Source organism: Phyllostomus discolor, chromosome X (assembly GCF_004126475.2).
Source record: "Phyllostomus discolor isolate MPI-MPIP mPhyDis1 chromosome X, mPhyDis1.pri.v3, whole genome shotgun sequence".
NCBI classification, from domain to species: Eukaryota; Metazoa; Chordata; class Mammalia; order Chiroptera; family Phyllostomidae; genus Phyllostomus; species Phyllostomus discolor.
The window spans coordinates 55,778,634-55,798,481 of record NC_050198.1 but is presented as its reverse complement, the minus strand read 5'-3'; the positions used below and the strand labels follow the sequence as shown (position 1 = coordinate 55,798,481).

General features: G+C 38.0%; 1 protein-coding gene across 3 annotated transcripts in view; it reads left to right on the top strand.

Annotated features, from left to right (window-relative positions):
• The window catches only part of DNAAF6 (dynein axonemal assembly factor 6), a 64,261-nt gene extending 53,674 nt beyond the window's left edge, over positions 1 to 10,587 (top strand). For all 3 annotated transcript variants that reach the window (XM_036016499.1, XM_028523152.2, XM_036016500.1), the window contains exon 7: positions 10,213 to 10,587. In XM_036016499.1, coding sequence (XP_035872392.1) covers positions 10,213 to 10,342 — 130 coding nt within the window. In that variant the 3' untranslated portion in view covers positions 10,343 to 10,587. The remainder of the gene's footprint in view (positions 1 to 10,212) is intronic.
• The last annotated feature ends 9,261 nt before the right edge of the window (positions 10,588 to 19,848 follow it).

The window sequence follows — 19,848 nt, the reverse complement described above, 5'->3', positions numbered from 1 at the left end:
TTGCTTTTCCTCTTCTCTTTCTGGCACCCCTATGATTTGGATGTTGGAACATTTAAAGTTGTCCCGGAGGTTCCTAAGCCTCTCCTCATTTTTTAAAAAGATTTTATTTATTTTTAGAGAGGGAAGGGAGGGAGAAAGAGAGAGAGAGAAACATCAATGTGCGGTTGCTGGGGGCCATGGCCTGCAACCTAGGCATGTGCCCTGACTGGGAATCGAACCTGCGATGCCTGGTTCCCAGCCCATGCTCAATCCACTGAGCTATGCCAGCCAGGGCTTCTCCTCATTTTTTGAATTGAGGTTTCTTCCTTCTTTTCTGGTTGAATGTTTATTTCTTCCTTCTCCAAGTTACTGATTCGATTTCTGGTTTCTTTCCCTTCACTGTTGGTTCCCTATACATTTCTCTTCATTTCACTTTGCATAGCCTTCACTTTTTCCTCAATTTTGCAATGATACTGAACTATTTCTGTGAGCATCCTTATTACCAGTGTTTTGAACTTTGCATTTGAAAGGTTGGCTGTCTCTTCATTGTTTAGTTCTATTTTGGGAGCTTTGATCTATTCTTTCATTTCGGACATAATTTTTAGTCTTGGTGCAGCTGTTATGTTGTAGGGGGCAGAGCTTTAGGTATTTGCCAGGGCAGAGCAACCCAGTCTCTGTGTTGTGCTACTATATGTGGGGGAGGGGTCCAAGAGGGAACAATACCATTTGCTCAGCTCTCGGCAGGCTTCCAGTCACCTCCTCCACTACTCACAAGCATATTCAGCCTGCCTCGTGCTGATTTCTAGGTGGGTGGTTTTGTGTATGTCCTAGGACCCTGTGGGTATCTCCAGTGAATTCTGTGAAGCTGGAAGTTTCTCCTGCCACTGCAAGGCCCACTGGTTTTTACAGCCAGAGGTTTTGAGGTTTTATTTCCCCACACTGGAACCCTTAGGTTGCTACCAGCCACCACCTTGACCATTCTGATCTGCCAGCCAGTGCCTTGCCCACCCAGTCTTCCACCCGATGCCTTGCACTAATTCTTTCCACCCCTCCTTCCAGTCTGAATGAATGTTTCTTCTTTAACTCCTTGGTTGTCAGACTTATATACAGTTCCATTTTCTCACAATTCTGGTTGCTTTTTGCTTCTAATGTGTTGCTCTCCTTCTGTTGGTTGTGCACAGAGGCAAAGTATGTCTACCTCAGTCTTCATATATGCCAGAAGTGATCTGTGTCTTCTTTTTGAATTTATTTACATTCACATGTGTACTTTCTTTTGTTTCTGACTTTCACATCCTGTAAAACTATGTTTACATGCTTTAAGAAAGATAAGAGAAGACATTTTGTTCATAGGGCAGAGAACATGTGAATTCATTTTCACTGAATGGACTACTAATATCAGTCAAATGACAATCAATTACATTGTAATTATTAATAGTACCCAGATATTTAACATTATTCAACCAAAAGAACACTTTATTTAATTCACAAAACTGTCTGTTTTGGCCAGCTAATGAAACAGAAGCCATAATCAAAAAAACTCCCAGCACACACAAGACAGTTTCACAGGAGAATTTTACAAAACTTTTCAGGAACAGCTAACCCCTAGCCTTCTCAGACTATTCCAAAAAAACAAAGGAGAGACCCCAAAACATTTTTATGAGTCCAGCATCATCCTAATCCCAAAACTAGATAAAGACACAACAAAGTAAGAATACTATACGCTAATATTGCTAATAAACCTAGATGCTAAAATCCTTAACAAAATATTGGCAAACTGTATCCAGCAATACATTAAAAAGATCATACCCCATGATCAAGTGGGATTCATCCCAGGGATGCAAGGATGGTACAATATTCACAAACCAATAAATGTAATGTATCACATAAACAAAAGGAAAGACAAAAATCACATGATCATATCAATAGATGAGGAAAAAAAGAAGCATTTGATAAGGACAGCACCCATTTATGATAAAAACACTCAGCAAACTGGGAATAGAGGAAGCATACCTCAACATAATAAAGGCCATACAAGAGACACCTACAGCTACCATCATACTCAATGGGAAAAAACTAAAATCTTTCCCACTAAGATCAGAAACAAGACAAGGATGTCTGCTCTCACCACTTCTATTCAACACAGTATTGGAAGTCCTAGCCACAGCGATCAGACAAGAAAAAAACTTAAAAGGTATCCAAATTGGAAAGGAGGAAGTAAAACTATCATTGTTTGCAAAGGACACGATAGTGTACATAGAAAACCCTATGGACTCCACCAAAAATCGATTCGACTTAACAATGAATTTGGCAAAGCAGCAGGATATGAAGTCAATATTCAGAAATTGAAGGCATTTTTTTGTACCCCAACAATGAAATATCAGGAACAAAACCCCATTTGCTATAGCAACAAGAAAATAAAGTACCTAGGAAAAAACCTAACCAAGGAGGCAAAAGACCTGTCCTCAGAGAAGTAGACAACACTAAGGAAATAAATGAAGGAAGACACAAATAAATGGAAGGATATACAATGTTCATGGATGGAAAGAACTAACATCATCAAGATGTCCATACTACCCAAAACAATTTATACATTCAACACAATCCCTATTAAAATACCAATGACATATTTCAAAGATAGGGAACCAACATTTAAACATCTACATGGAACCATAAAGGATCCTGAATAGCCACAACAATTTTGAGAAAGAAGAACAAGTTGGGGGGATCACAATACCTGATATCAAACTATATTACAAGGCCACTATAATCAAAACAGTATGATACTGGCATAAGAACAACAAACACATAGATCAATGGAACAGAATGCAGAGTCCACAAATAATCCCAAGTATCTATGGTCAATTAACAATTGACAAAGGGAGCAGAAGCATCAGATGAAGTAAAAATAGCCTCTTCAATAAATTGTGTTGGAAGATATGGACAGCTACATGCAAAAAAAATGAACTCAAGAACTGACAGCATACACAAAAATAAGCCCAAAGTGGATAAAAGATTTAAATATAAGCCATGACATCATAAAAGTCGAGAGAAGATAGGCAGGAAAATTTCATATATTCCATGCAACAGTGTGTTCACCAATATGTCCCCTAGAGGAAAGGAACTAAGGGAAAAATAAACAAATGGGACTTTATCAAAATAAAAAGCTTCTGCACAACTAAAGAAAACATCAGCAAAATGAAAAGGGAACCAAATATATGGGAATATATATTTGCCAATGATACTTCGGACAAGGGTTTGATCTCCAAAATATATAAAGAATTCACACGACTCCACTCCAGGAAGACAAACATTCCAATTAAAAAATGGGGCAAAGGACCTGAACAGACACTTCTCCAACAGGACATGCAGAGGGCCGATAGAGATATGAAAGGATGCTCAGCATCACTAGCCATCAGAGAGATGCAAAGTAAAACCACAGTGAGATACCCCTTAACACCGGTCAGAATGGCCATCATAAACAAATCAACAATACAAGCCAGCAAGGCTGTCGAGAAAAGGGAACCCTAATACACCCTTGGTGGGAATGCCAACTGGTGCAGCCACTATAGAAAACAGTATGGAATTTCCTCTGAAAACTAAAAATGGAGCTGCCTTTTGACCTAGCAATTCCACTGCTGAGATTATACCCTAAAAACCCTGAAACACCAATTCAAAATAACCTGTGCAGCCCAATGTTCACAGCAGCACAATTTATAATAGCCAAGTTCTGGAAGCAACCTAAGTGCCCTTCAGTGAATGAGTGGATCAAAAAACTGTGGTACATTTACACAATGGAATACCATGGAGCAGAAAGAAAAGAGGAGCTCCTACCCTTTGTGACAGCATGGATGGAACTGGAGAGCATTATGCTAAGTGAAGTAAGCCAGGTGGTGAAAGACAAATACCATATGATCTCACCTATAAGCAGAACTCAATCAACAAAACAAAGGAGCAAGCAAAATACAACCAGAGACATTGAAATATAGAACAGACTGATGATAACCAGAGGGGAGGAGGAGGGAGATAATGAGTGAAAGAAGGGGAAGTGTTGTCAAGGAACATATATAATGGACTCATGGACAAAGACAAAGGGGGTAGGATTGAGGGCACGAGGTTTGGGTGAGTGGTGCAGGGGAGAGGGAATTGGGGAAAATGGAAACTATATATATATATATATATATATATATATATATATATATATATATATAGTGTGTGTGTGTGTGTGTGTGTGTATACATTCTTCCATGAGTGCTATAAAGTGTTCTTCTGAGTCTCTTCTTATGGCCTTTGTTTTGAAGTCTATTTTGTATGATACCAGTATTGCTACCCCAGCTTTTTTTTCCTGTCCCTTTGCTTGGAGTATTTTTTCCAACCCGTCACTTTCAGGCTGTGTAGGCCTTTTTTTCTTTTTGAGATGGGTATCTTTTAAGCAGCATATGTGTGGGTCATGTTTTGTTATCCATTCATCTACACTGTGTCTTTATATTGGAGCAATTTATCCATTTATAGTTAAGGTTATTATTGATAGGTACTTAATCATTTTCCCCAATTTGTACTGTTCCTCTCTCTTTTTCTTCCTCTTTTTAAAGCAGTCCCTTTAAACTACTATAAAGGACACATGGACAAAACCAAGAGGGAGGGTAAGAGCAAGGGAGTGAGGTGGGTTTGGCTGGGTTGGGGGGAAGGCTGGGGAGAAAATGCAGATGGCTGTAATTGAACAACAATAATTTATGAAACAAATAAAAAAAGCAGTCCCTTTAGAATCTCTTGCAGTGCTGAATTGGTGGAGATACATTCTTTCAGCCTTCATTTGTCTGGGATACTCCTTGTTTCCCCTTCCATTTTAATTGAGACCCTTGCTGGATAGAGTAGTGTTACAGAACAGATGTGGGGGAACAAAATACTATTACTGAATGGATCCCCCTTTCTGCTCCCAGTGTCCCCCCATCCTATACTAGGTTTGTGTCACCCACTGCCAGGAATTGAGTGAAAAGGAAAATGCCATAGATTGGTGAAAAGGAAAGGAATTATTTATTCAAAAAGTTATACAGATTTAGAGTAATGACTTAATGTCTTCATTAAAATTTTAACTAAACTCCTTTAGAATATCCACAAACACACACAGTCCTTCCACCTCACTCTGCCCAGTCCAGGGTACTGTATCTCAGGAAAAGAAGTAGAAGTCTGTGGCTTAGGTAGCCCCTCGGCTCCTGGCATTATCAGCTGTGTCACCGCCATGATCTCCAGTTAATCCAAAACTATGTGGCACCTTCTCATTGCCCACCGACAAGAGTCCTTTCACCCCTTTTCTTCCCAGAAAGGTCTCTCCTGCTTCCTAAGCCATGTGGCAAAAGGGAGCACCCCAAACCCGTGTGATCCTGACTCTCACCAAAGCCGAGAGGTACCCCCTTGGCATGGCTGCCACACTTGGGTTTAAATCCCAGTGCCAGTCTTCCTCTGCAGCCCCATTTCTGAGTCCTCCCATAATCAGTTATACCTGCCAGCATTCCTATATTTGTCCAGCTTTACTGGGCTGCCATAGTAAGTCCGGGTAGGCATGGCTTCATTGTGTGGAGCCAGTCATCTCCATGCTCTCACGTGGGTGCTCTAACCAGAGGAAGTTGCCTTCCAGTTACATCAGGGGTTGAAATCACTCCTATCCCCCTGGCTCAAAGCATGGCCACAGCTATTTAACATATCCACAAAAACAGTTAAAAGTTATAGATAGACCATGCCAGAGGTTAACTGCAAAACTGTTGCTATGCAAAACAGCTTTCAATAGTCCTGCTCCAGGCATCCCATCCCCCAGCTCAGACTTGTGGAGGTAAAGGCATCCTATATACATATTTTTCTAATATGTCCTGGACACCCTGAGTTCTGGGCCCCATTAAAAATTCCTATTTGGGGCCACCCTGGCTGCACCCTGTATCAGTAGTAGGTTGCAGGCCTTTGCTTTTCATTACTTGGAGTATTTCTTGCCATTCTCTTCTGGCTTCTAGTGTTTCTATTGAGAAATCAGCTGCTAGCCTGTTGGAGCTCCTTTATATGTTACTATGTGATCCTTCCTTGCTGTCTTTATGATTCTCTCTTTGTCTATAAAATGTAGCATATTAATTATAATGTGTGTTGGAGTGGACCTCTTTAGATTCATCTTGATTAGAACCTTCTGTGCTTCCTGAACTTGCATTGCTTTTTCCCTCTCCAGGTTAGGGAAGTTATGTGTCATTGTTTTTTTTTTCAAACAGTTGTTCTATCCCTTGCTCCTCTTCTCCTCTTTCTGATATTTCTATGATTTGAATGTTACTGTGTTTCCTGTTGTCCTGCAGTTACCTTAAGCTATCGTCATATTTTTTAGTCTTTTTTCATGCAGTTGCTCTACCTGGGTATTTCTTTGTACCTTGTCTTCCAGCACACTAATTCAGTCCTCTGCTTCATCCAGTCAGCTCGTAATACCTTCTATAGTATTTTTTATTTCAGGTATTATATTCTTCATTTATTCCTGGTTCTTGTTTATAGTTTCTATTTCCTTTTTCATACTGTGTAGTTTCCACTCAGCTCCTTGTAGTTGCAGTGACTTCCTTGAACATCCTTAAAACCATACTTTTGAATTATATATCAGATACTTTGCTTGCCTCCATTTCTTAGTTCTTTTAATGAGGAATCTTCCATTCCTTTTGACTGAGGGTTCTTTCTGCATCTCCCCATTTTAGGTGACTGTTTTTGTTTGTTTCTGTAATTCTAGATGCTCTGCTTTGTCAGCTGACTTTGAAGAGTGAACTTCTGTGATAGGAGTTCTGTAGGACTCAGTGGTGTTGTCTTTTAGATCTCCTTGTCCGGATGCTCTAGAGTTGCCTTTTATTTCATTTGAGTGGGCTCTCTTGTTGTACTTGGGCTCTACCTGTTGGTGACTCACTTATTGATGGCTTCTCCCCTCTCAGTGGGTTTACTGGTATTCACAACTCCCACCTTGTCTTGAATGCTGTTGTACAGGTATTGGTTAACAAAGCGGTAGTACTAGACAACCCAACCTACACCAGCAAAAAGAACCCCATTATCATATCAGCAGTCTCCACCATAATCGAAGTAAGATTAATAGAGGCGAATACAGATTATGGATAGATTGTGGATTTTAAAGTATGACAGAAGGAATATGAGATGACTGAAAAGGGGGAAATGTTCTGTGGTATGATGGAGGATAATTGATAAGAGTTGGGCTGGAACTGAGGCAAAGAAAAGGAGAGAGCAAAATTTACAATTTAAGTAAAACACAAAAAAAGTAATGGGAACAATGGGGTAAGAAGAGGGATGAGTGTACTATGAGGTTTGAAGTAAAATTGAAAAGGTACTGGACCAACAGGAGAAAAAGTGCATAAAAACCACAGCAGGGTTGATAACAACGACTGCTGAATGACATTTAATAAAGGTGGAACAGGAATCAGAATGTTGTAGACAAGCAAAAAGTGAATATTAAATGTCTACAGAAAAGAAAAATGATTTTGAGAAGTTGGGGGAAAGAATCCAGTAAGAGGAAGGAGTAAAGCCTTGGTTGAGAGAGGGGGTAAAAAGAAAAACAAGGAAAAAAGGGAGAGAGAATACAATGAAATAAAATTTCTTACTCAACTGATCTTGGGCAGGGCTAAAGCAAAATAGGGTAAAACAGAGGGAGAGTATTCTATGGGATTTAAAATGCAAACAAGTAGTGAACAAATAGGAGTTCCTTTGCAGAAGTACACCAATAACCATGATATTTCACCCTACTTCCCCTGTTTATAAAAGTAGAAAAAGAATTAATAGTCTTATTAGAAGAGAATAAAGATTATGAGATGACTTCAGAAAGAAGAGTGCTTATGCAAGGTTAGATGGAGGAGGAATAGTGAGAGTAAGGGATAGAAGTGTAAGACAAAATAAAGTTAACCACAACAATAATAAAGCTCAGGATGACAAAATGTATTAAGACCAGGAATAACAATAGTATGATAAGAAATATATAATCTGGCCTTGGCTGGTGTGGCTCAGTGGATTGAGCACCAGCCTGCAAAACCAAAGGGTCCCTAGTTCAATTCCCAGTCAGAGTACATGCCTGGGTTGCATGCCAGGTCCCCATTGGGGGACACTTGAGAGGCAACCACACATAGATGTCTCTCTCCCTCTCTTTCTCCATCCCTTCCCTTCTTTAAAAATAAATAAATAAAATATTTTTTAAAAGAAATATATAATCTGAATAACAATAAAAATTAAAAGTAAAAAGTAGTGGGTTATTTGGAATACGAGTGAAATGAAAGGAGAAAAATGAAAGTGCATTATGAAAAGGAGAATAAAAACAAATTAAACAATAAAAACCAACAAACAAAAAAACTATATAAACAGGAAGAAGAGAATAAAAAACATGCAAGTGCTGAAAGATATCAGAGTTAAATTTGTCTCAGCTGTTGGGTGCTCCACTGACTTCTTTCTGTATCCTCTGATTTTCTCACAGTTGCAGGTCTTATTGTCTTACTTTTGGGAAGAGGTGAGGCTCCTACATATTTTACACCTGCCAAACCAGTTTTGCAGGTCTTTCGGGATCCTGCAGGAAGAAGCTGACTGAGATCCCTTATTTTCTTTCCTGTGGTTCTGCAAAGATGGGGTTCAGTCCGGATACAATAATCACAGGTGCCCAGTTTCCATCCCATGCCCTCAAAGCACTATGGAGCCCTCCCTGTCCACTCTGTACATTTTTTCCATCTGGGCAATAAACCACCTCATTTTGAGACCCTTTCATCAACCCATGAGGTGCCCTGAGTGGGAGCAAATCATTCCCCCCACCCCTTTTCTCTGGCCTGGCTGCTGGCACATGCAATCCCTGCCAACACAAGGTCCCTACATGGCTCCTCAGTTCTTTTTTTTTTTTTTTTTTTTTGAGAAGTCCCCCTGGGTGCTGCCTGCAGCTCCTAACAAGCACCTGGATTTCCACACAGTCAACTCTCTGACCAGGTCACGGCCAGTTGGGCCCATCTCTTTTCTCAACTCCAGGTGTCACCACTCCCCAACTTCTCCGGTACTGTCCCAGCTGGTGACTGCCACCCCAGCTGAGGTATGCTGGCAGCTGTCTGTCACTTACGGCCTTTTTATCTCCCTAGCAACTTAACTTGTCTAGGTCTCAGTTGGCATCAGTCTGAGACTTTCTGGCTTTGGGAGGGCAGGGAGCTGCTCAGTTGCTGTCACTGACCTGGCTCTCCTCCAATGCTTCCACAGCAGCTGTGGTCTCTGTCACAAGGCCCAGGGACCTTCTTGTCGGCCTACAGAATCTCCTTACCGTCTTTTTTTAAGCAACTTATGCACGTTTTGTCTTCCAAACTTCATATCAGCTGGGATTCTCTTGGCTGTTCACTGTGTTCTTCAGAAGATTCGCTAGGTGTTCCAGCAAGTGGGTTAAGTGGGTTTAGCACCCATCCACCTCTCCACCATCTTCCTCCCTCTGTCCACTTTTTATAGAAATACTTAAGCTTTCTTTATCAAGAATGTGAGGTAACAAGCATTTCATACATTTAATTTTCTTCAGATACCAGCATGTGCCAACCCCATGCATAAGTCAGGTTCATACTACTATGACAGAATTATGTATATCACATCCCAACAATGTGTCTAAACCCTGAAGCTATCCAGTGACTGAGCCATCAACTGCAAAATAAACCAGGAATCCCTCACAGGGAATTTTTGTCAATGTACAGGAGAAAGAATCAGAAGCAAGCAGAGGGAAGTACTGTCATTGATATGGTATTGAAATCATTGCAGGCCTGAGTTTCAATAACTACATCTTCAGTAGAGACAGGCTAAAATTGTGTTAGCAATGTTCTTATAGAACCATTACAATTTTCAGATTTTTCATGCACACTTATGTGTGGCTGGCAGCAGATCTATCTAACTAGCTGAAAGTTGCAATGGTTCTACTTCTATGCCTATAAACATAGCCTAAGACTATGTTTCCATGATACAAATTGTGGTCAGTTTAGAAGAAAAGAGGGAGAAGTCAAGACCACTGCTAGGATTTTTAAGGTCAAAACCCTGGTATACAATTTATGTTATTTAAACATACTTTTAATCATGTACTTATATTATCTAAATAGTGTTTGTTTGTTTTTGGTTTCTAATGTTCAGATGGTATATATTGCTTTCCATTGCCTTATAAAAGTAATATCTTCTGATATTACTTTAGGAAGCTGATTCTCTTGTTTTTGTTTTACTTTTGTCTAGAAAACTGTTGCTGAACCTCCCCCATCCTGTGGATTGCAACAGTGCCAAAGCTTTCTATATCCTGGAAACTGAAACTCTTGAAGTTACCGTAAATGTGAAGAGAGAGTTGGATTTTGTTAATTTTTTCTGAAGCTGCATGAATGAAGCAAAAACATGGCAAAATAATCCTGATATAAAGTTTTTAAGATTGGTTAATATTTTCTATCTTCTCTTTATTATTCTGACATACTTCAGAGAGGGCCTAATTTCAATTATACTGTCATTCTGATCATTTACAGTCATTTCTGTTATACTGGTAGAGAACATTGTTTTCTCATATTAATAAGCTCTTCCATTTTTATAGTGATAACCAGATAGAATTTATGGGTTGACCATTAGATTATTGTATGATCAATTAAATAACAGATATGACCATGAAGTAGTTGCTCTACGTATTTTGGTAGTCTTAAACATTTAAGCCATTTAATTATGCCCTGATACAATCAGTTGCATAGCATTTGGTCATTATTATCACCAGAAAAGTGTATTTGGTTGTCTTTGCATTGATTTTATCAAATGACTTACTGACTCTTCTCCATTTTAGGGTCTCATTGTTGTTCTAGAATATACAAATAACAAAGGATTATAAATAGTTTTGTGCACCATACTGATAACGTGTTTTACTTGAATGTAAAATACTCCTGAGCACACTGTATTATTTGGCTTCATCAGTCCTGCTGTCAGTGCTTGGATCTAGTTAGGTTAAAAATATTTTTCCTTTTACGCACTAATAATTATTAACAGTGCCTTTCAGCATACTGTGTTTATATTTAGTAATTGAAATCCTTGATATTTAAAAGGAATATAAAGAAAAGTGTGATTTATTTACAAATCCTGTTCTCTCATTTCCTGTCTTTATTCTTTAATTGGCCATACCTATTTTATGAATTATGCCAGTGTCCCCTACCTCTTCTCTACTGATTTGCATAAGTTTATTTCAGAATTATTTATGGATAAATTATATTTTAAAGCTTGTGTGACTTTGCCTCACACATCATTGTGGAACTGTGGTGTTACATGGGAGTAAATTCTGAAGAGATGAATAACTGAAAGATATGTATTGCTTCAATGTGAACTATTAAGGGACTAAATACTCAAGCAGATATTGTTTTTTTAATATCTTATTTATTTATTTTTCGAGATGGGAAGGAGAAAGAGAGGGGAAGAAATATTCATGCGTGGTTGCCTCTCACATGCTCCTTATTAGGGACCTGGCCTGTAATCCAAGCATGTGCCCTGACTGGGAATCGAACCTTTAACCTTTCAGTTTACAGGCCGGCAATCAACTCACTGAGCCACTCTGGCTAGGGCTCTAGCAGATATTCTCTATACTTACTTATGTAGATAACTATCAAGCATCTAGTTTGTGACTAGATCAAATTTAAGAAAAAAACCTGAGATTTTGGAAAAAGTGGTTGTGTTGAAGCACTAAGCTCTTTTAGAGAATTTGACATTGAAATTACCATCATGACTTTCTTCTATGGAGGTTAAGAGTTGAAGGTGGGTTTAACTGAAAGAAAGCTAGATGTGAATGTTGCACGATGTTGCGGGATCAAAAGAGCATCCTGCACTGCTTTCTTAGCATCTTTTTACAAGGCTGTATTTTAAGAATTTAAGATTATACCATAATGTGTAAACTCTGGAGAAATCCTAAACTGTAACCAATATTTTTCTTCTCTAGAGTAGCAACAGTGAGTAAATCAGAAAATGTATCTCTTTTTCCTATGTACTGGCCCTAATTACAGAGATGGTCATTACTCAAGCTGACTGAATGTGTACAAGTTGTCTCTGGAAGAGAAGGTAGAGCATATGAGGCCAACTTGTATTGGGCTATGGTTATGTGGCACTGTATCAATTATATGATGAAACAGAGCTTCAAGACAATGAAATGTGATACACTAATTTATACTCATCTACAGACCATCCTATTTCACTGTCCTTGTGTCCTTAACATCAGAAGTAACAACTCTACTGTTATTTTGTTTTTAAGCTAATTCACAGGACTTCTTTTCCCTTTAAAGAGGAATAGTCCACTAATGCAAATGTAGGAAAAGAGAATACAAAAGGAAATTTATTTTGTCAGCATTTTTCAATGAATCTTAGCCATTACCAGAACTGGAAGTTAAAACAGTGTTTGTGGCATATCATTAGCCTTCTCTTTCACAATTTTTTACCTCAATTTTTGGTACAATAATTTCCAGTAAAATTTGTGAAGATTCAGTCATTTATTCATTCATTCATTTATGCATTCTTTCATTAAATATCCATCCAGCATTGAATTAAGAGCTAGTGAAACAGCAATTAGAAAACTGGATATGGTCCCTGTCTTCACAGAACAAACAGTTAAGCAAGGGAGAAAAACAATAACCAAGTAAACACATAAATGTATATGTTCAAGTTTGTTTTTACTGCTATGAAAGAAAAAATAAGTGCTTTGAGTATATCTATCAGAGAAACCAAACCTAGTCTGAGGAGGGAGAGCCCAAAGAGCTTCCCTAAGGATTTAACACGTCAGCTAGAACTTGAAAAACACCTAGGACTTAGTCAGGCAAAGAGAGTCTTGGGGTAAGGAAAACAGTAGGGTTTCTAGGGGCTATGGGTGGCAAATATGAAGAACCAGGCTAGAAAAACTTGCACAGTTCAAGGAAATTAAAGCTGTGTGGTTGGAGTAGAGTCAACCTGGGGAGTGTGATTGGATGTAAATCTGGAAATGTAGTCTGGAGCAGTGTCATGTAGAACATTGCAGGCTATGGTTGGGAATTTCGATTTTATGCTAAGTGCTTTAAGGAAAAGAATGTCTTAGGAGGCAAGAATTGAAATGGGTAGACAAGTTAGGAGGCATTGCACTAGCCCAGGCAAAAGATATTATTCTATATGTTATCCTAAGTAAAGTTCATTGTTGATATTTTTTCTAATTAGAAAAAAAAAACATGCTTACATGCTCCATATGAGAACTTTTAACAATACAGAAAATCTCTTTTAAAATAAAGCAAAACAAATAACATATGATCTCACCTATAAGTGGAACCTAATCAACAAAACAAATGAGCAAAACAGTACCATCAACATGGAACTAAAGAGCAAACTGACAGTGACCAGAGGGGAGGGGGAAGAGGAATAACAGGGGAAAAAAGGAGGAGGCAAGTCAAGGAACATGAACAGAGGACACATGGGCATGGACAATGGGGTGATTGACTGTGGGAGTGGGGCAGGCAGGGTAGGGGAGAGCAATGGGGAAAAATGAAGGAGAAGTGTAACTGAACAAAAATGAATGTAAAAAAATGGTTTTAAAAATTAAATAGCCCTGGCTGGTGTGGCTCTGGATTGAGTGCCAGCCTGCCAACCAAAGGGTCGCAGGTTCAGTTTCTAGTCAGGGCACATGCCTGGGTTGAGGGCCAGGTCCCCAGTAGGGAGCACGCGAAAGGCAACCACACATTGATGTTTCTCTCCCTCTTTATCCTTCCTTTCCTCTCTCTAAAAATAAATAAATACTTTTTTTAAAGAAAGGGCAAAAGATATGAATAGATACTTCACCAGAGAAGATATGCTGATGCACACATAAAAATGTTCAACAGCATTACCAGAAGAAAAATGTAAATTTTTCCCTTATAGCTAAAAATAAATAAAATCTAAAAAAGAAAAAATAAATAAAGCAAAACTGGAGGTGGTGGCCAGATGAAAGGTGAAGGGATTAGCCAAAGAGCATATATGCATGACTCATAGACACAGAGAACAGTGTGGTGATAGCCAGAGGGAAGGGGGTCAGGGATTTGGAGGAGGTGAGCAAAGTGGGGGAGGGGCATATTTGTAACAGTGTCAACAATAAAAATTAAAAATAAGCAAACTAAAAATCACCATTAAGCTTAGAAACCATAAATAATCACTCTTACCATTTTTAGTGGCTCTTTCCAACCTCTTTCCCCCAATGCATAACATGGATATTATTTTTCCCCAAATGGGATGATATTACACCTATTGGTTTTATAACCTACTTTTAATTTCCAGTGTAATTTTTAAAAATTTTTAATTTTCTTCCACATTTCATTTTTTATATGTTTAAAGTATATTTCATTTATTATTTCTAATAGGATTTTGTATTGTTGTTCAAACATAGTTGTCCCCATTTTCACCCCACCACTCTGCCCCACCCTACCAATCTCTACCTCCTACCCTCGATCTTACCCCGTTTTGGCTTTTCCCATGTGTCCTTTATACATGTTCCTAAAGTATATTTTATTGATTATGCAACTACAGTTGTCCCAACTTTTTGTTCCCCTCCTCCCTTCACCCGACTGCATCCAGTATTCCCCTCACCCTTAGTACATGTCCGTAGGTTGTACATATAAGTATTTTGGCTTCTCCATTTCCTATACTATTCTAACCTGCTCCTGTCTATTTTGTGCCTACAAATTATGCTTCTTATTCCCTGTGTCTTTTTCCCCCATTCAACCCTCCCACTCCCAACTGATAACTCCCTGTAATGTCCATTTCTGTGACTCTATTCCTGTTCTAGTTGTTTGCTTAGTTTTAGTTTTTGTTTTTTAGGTTTAGTTGTTTATAGTTGTGAGTTTGTTGTCATTTTACTGTTCATAGATTTGATCTTCTGCTATTTCCTAGATAAGCCCCTTTAATGTTTCATATAATAAGGGCTTGGTGATGATGAACTCCTTTAACTTCACCTTAGCTAGGAAGCACTTTATTTGCCTTCCATTCTAAATGATAGCTTTGCTGGATAGAGTAATCTTGGATGTAGCTCCTTGCCTTTCATGATTTTGAATATTTCTTTCCAGTTGCTTCCTGACTATAAGATTTCTTTTGAGAAATCAGCTGATGGTCTTATCATTATTCCTTTGTAGGTAACTTTCTCCTTTTCTCTTGCTGCTTTTAAGATTCTCTCCTTATCTTTGATCTTGGATAATTTAATTATGATGTGTCTTGTCATATTCCTCCTTGGGTCCATATTCTTTGGGATTCTCTGAGCTTCCTTGACTTTCCAGAAGTCTATTTCTTCTGCCAGAATGAGGAAGTTTTCCTTCATTATTTCTTCAAATAAGTTTTCAATATCTTGCTCTTACTCTTCTTCTGGCACCCCTATGATTTGGATGTTGGAATATTTAAAATTGTCCCAGAAGTTCCTTAGCTTCTCCTCATTTTTTTTGAATTCTTGTTGGTTCATTCTGTTCTGGCTGGATGTTTATTTCTTCCTTTTGTTTCAAATTGTTGATTTGATTCCCGGTTTGATTCCCTTCACTCTTCACTCCCTGTATATTTTCCTTTATTTTACTCCCTACAGCCTTCATTTCTTCCTTTATTTTGCAACTGAGCTCACTGATTTTTGTGAGCATCCTGATTGCCAGGGTTTTGAACTCTGCATCAGAGAGGTTGGATATCTCCTTGTTGCTTAGTTCTTTTTCTGGAGTTTTGATCTATTCTTTCATTTGGGCCATATTTTCTTGTCTTGGTACACATGTTATGTTGGTATTTGCCAGGGAGGGACAACTCACATCGCTTCACTGTGGCACCGTCTGTCTGGATGAATGTTACTCTAACTCCTTGGTTGTCAGAATTCCATGCAGTTTGAATTTCTGGCAGTTCTGGGTTTTTTTGTTTTGTTTTGTTTTGTTTTGTTTTTTGTTCATTGTTGTCCTTCTTTTGGTTATGTAAGGAACTGAAGCATTTCTGCCTATGCCTCCATCTTGGCCAGAACTCTTACTCAAAGTGTATTCCTTTTTATCATTGTTTTGTTTCAAAGAATTCAAATTTTATTGTATTATGATAAAGATCATGATAAATGATCTATGTGTATTTTTAAAGAACAAGTTTCTGTAGTTATTCTGCACAGAATTCTATATACAAGGTGAAGATAAAGTAGGTTTACCATTGTTCATATGGAAAATAATAGAATAATTAATAAGTAACAATACACAAATAAACTCTACATTTCACATACTCCCAACTGTAAACCTACATTTCCCTACCCTGTATACAAATTCAAGAATTTTTTTTTAATTGTGTTCACAAAACAAAGAAGCAAGCAAAATATAACCAAAAACACTGAAATAAAGGACAGGCTGACAGTGACCACAGGGGAGAGTAGAGGGAATTTCAGGGGACATTGGGAAGGGTTCACGGGAACAAACTTAAAGGACACATGGTCAAAAACTAGGGGGAGGGTGGTAATGGGAGGGAAGTGGGGATGGGTGGGGGGGCTGGAGTGGGAGTAAAAAGGAGAAAGCTATTTGAACAATGATTAAAATAAAATTTTAAAAAATTGTGTTGTTCAAAGCTCCATTCTTATTAATTTTTGTCTGTTTTCTTTATCAACATGAAATGGTGTATTATAATTTATGGCTGATGATAGATTTATTGGTTTCTTTTTATAATTCTGTCAATTTCTTCTTTATATCATTCGAGGCTATATATTTAGGTGCAGACAGACTTAGAATTGCTATATCTTCCTGGTGGATTATTCCTTTTATCAGTATGCCATGACACAATTTATTCCAAAAATATTTGTTGCTTTAAAGTAATGTTGGCTTAACATTAACATAGCTACATTGACTTCAGGTAATATTTGCCTAGAATATATTTTTCCATCACTTACCACACCGTTATTTTTTAGATATGTCTTTTACAGACAGAAATTAGCTAAATTTTGGATTTTAAAGTGCAACAAAGTTCCTGTCTTTAAACTTACAAGTTTTAGTCCAGTCACATTCACTGTGATTAAGTATATATTTGGATTTATTTACATCAATTTATTATGGGGTTTTTCTCTTTTCTGCCTTTTTCTATACTTTTTCCTCCTTGAATTATTTTTACTTTAATTTCCATAGCTTACTTTTATTTATTCATTTTAATTGTTTTATTCTTGTTTAAGTACAGTTGTCTTAAATTACCCCCCCCACCATTCCCCCCACTGCAGCCATCCCTACCTCCCTCCCCTGCTTGCAACCCCCTTTGGTTTTGTCCATGTGTCCTTTATAGTTATTCCTGAAAACCCTTCCCCCCTTACTCCCCATTATCCCCTCCTATCTCTGCTCTGGTTACTGTCAGATTGCTCTTAATTTCAATGCCTCTGGTTATATTTTGCTTGCATGTTTGTTTTGTTGATTATGTTCCACTTAAAGGTGACATTATATGATATTTGTCCCTCACCACCTGGCTTCTTTCACTTGGCATGATTCTCTCGAGTTCCACCCATGCTGTGGCAACGGGTAGGAGCTCCTTCTTTCTTTCTGTTGTGTAGTATTCCATTGTGTAAATGTACTACAGTTTTTTGATCCATTCATTTACTGATGTGCACTTAGGTTGCTTCCAGCACTTGGCTATTGTAAATTGTGCTGCTATGAATATTGGTGTGCATAGGTTCTTTGGAGTTGGTGTTTCAGGGTTTTTAGGGTACAATCCAAGCAATGGAATTGCCGGGGAAAACGCAATTTCATTTTTAGTTTTCTGGGGAAATTCCATATTGTTTCCCACAGTGGCTGCACCAGTCTGCATTCCCACCAACAGTGCACTAGGTTGCATTTTCTCTACAATGTCTCCAACATTTGTTGTTTGTTAATTTGTTTATGATGGCCATTCTCACCAGTATGAAGTGGCGTCTCATTGTGGTTTTAATTTGTATCTCACTGATGGCTAGTGCAACTGATCATCCTTTCATATGTCCCTGGGTCCTCTCTATGTCTTCCTTGGAGAAGTGTCTGTTCAAGTCCTTTACCCATTTTTTAATGGGGTTGTTTGTCTTAATGGAGTGGAGTCGTGTCAGTTCATTACATATTCTGGGGATCAAAACTTTGCCCAAGGTATGATTGGCAAATATGTTTTCTCAGGCAGTTGGTTCTCCTTACATTTTGATGCTGTTTTCCTTAGGCAAGCAGAAAGTTTTTAATTTGATGAGATCCCATTTGTTTATTCTTTCCTTTATGTCCCTTGTTCTAGGGGACATTTTGGTGAAAATATTGCTGCATGGAATATCTGAGATTTTGCTGCCTAAGTTTTTCTCTATGACTTTTCTGGTTTCACAACTTATATTTAAGTATTTTTTATACCTTGAATTTATTTTAGTGTGTTGTGTAAGTTGGTGATTGAGTTGCATTTTTTTTTTTGCATGTATAGGTTCAGATCTCCCTACAACATTTGTTGAACAGGCTATTTTTACTCAATTTTATGCTTCTGTCCACTTTGTCAAATATTAATTTTCCGTAGAGACTTAGGTTCATTTCTGGGCTCTCTATTTCTGTTCCATTAGTCTGTGTGTCTGTTCTTATGCCGGTACCAGGCTGTTTAGATTACAATGGCCTTTTAATACATTTTAATATCAGGTATTGTGATCCCTCCAACTTTGTTCTTTCTCAAAATTGCTGCAGCTATTCAGGGTTGTTTATGGTTTCATATAAATTTTTGAAATGTTTGTTCTATATCTGTGAAATATGCCATTGGTATATTAATACGTATTGCATCGAATCCATAAATTGCTTATGGTAATATGGACATTTTGATGACATTAATTCTCCAATCTGCAAACAAGGTATATGCTTCCATGTGTTTGTCTTCTTTAATTCCTTTCTGCAATGTTGTGTAGTTTTATGAGTACAGGTCTTTTACCTTTTTGGTTAGGTTTATCCCTAGGTACTTTATTTTTCTTCTTGCTATATCAGTTGTGATTTTTTCCTGATTTCTCTTTTTGATATTTCATTGTTTGTGTACAAAAATGTCTTTGATTTCTGCATATTGACTGTGCATCCTGCTGTTTTTCCAAATTCACTTATTAGATCAAGTAGTTCCTTGGTGGAGTCTATAGGATTTTCTATGTACACTATCATGTCACCTGCAAACAGTAACAGTTTTGCTTCCTACTTTCCAATTTCAATGACTTTCATTTCTTTTTCTTCTTTGATTGATGTGACTAGGACTTCCAATACTATGTTGAAATAGAGTTGTGAGAGCGGACATCCTTGTCTTGTTCCTGATCTTAGTGGGAAAGCTCTAAGATTTTTCCCATTGAGTATGATGTTGGCTGTAGATCTCTCATATATGGCCTTTATTATGTTGAGGAATGCTCCCTCTATTCCCACATTGTTGAATATTTTAATCATAAATTGGTGCTGTACCTTATCAAATGCTTTTCTGCATCTATTGCTATGATCGTGTAATTTTTGTCTTTTGTTTTCTTTATGTGATGTATTACGTTTGTTGATTTGCTAATATTGTACCATCCTTGCATCCCAGGGATGAATCCCACTTGGTCATGGTGTATGATCTTTTTAACCTATTGCTGGTGGAGTTTGCCAATATTTTGTTGAGGATTTTAGCATCTGTGTTCATTAGTGATATTGGCCTGAAGTTTTCTCTCTTTGTTCTGTCTTTTTGGTTAGGTTTATTCCTAGGTACTTTAGTACCTAGGTTTGGGGATTAGGATGATGCTGGCTTCATAAAAAGAGTTTGGGAGCCTTCCATCATTTTGGACTTTTTGGAATAGTCTGTGAAGGATAAGGGATAGCTCTCCTTTAATGCTTTGTAAAATACTCCTGTGAAACCATCCAAGGCTTTTTTGTGTCGGGAGATTTTAGATTACTGGTTCAATTTCATCTG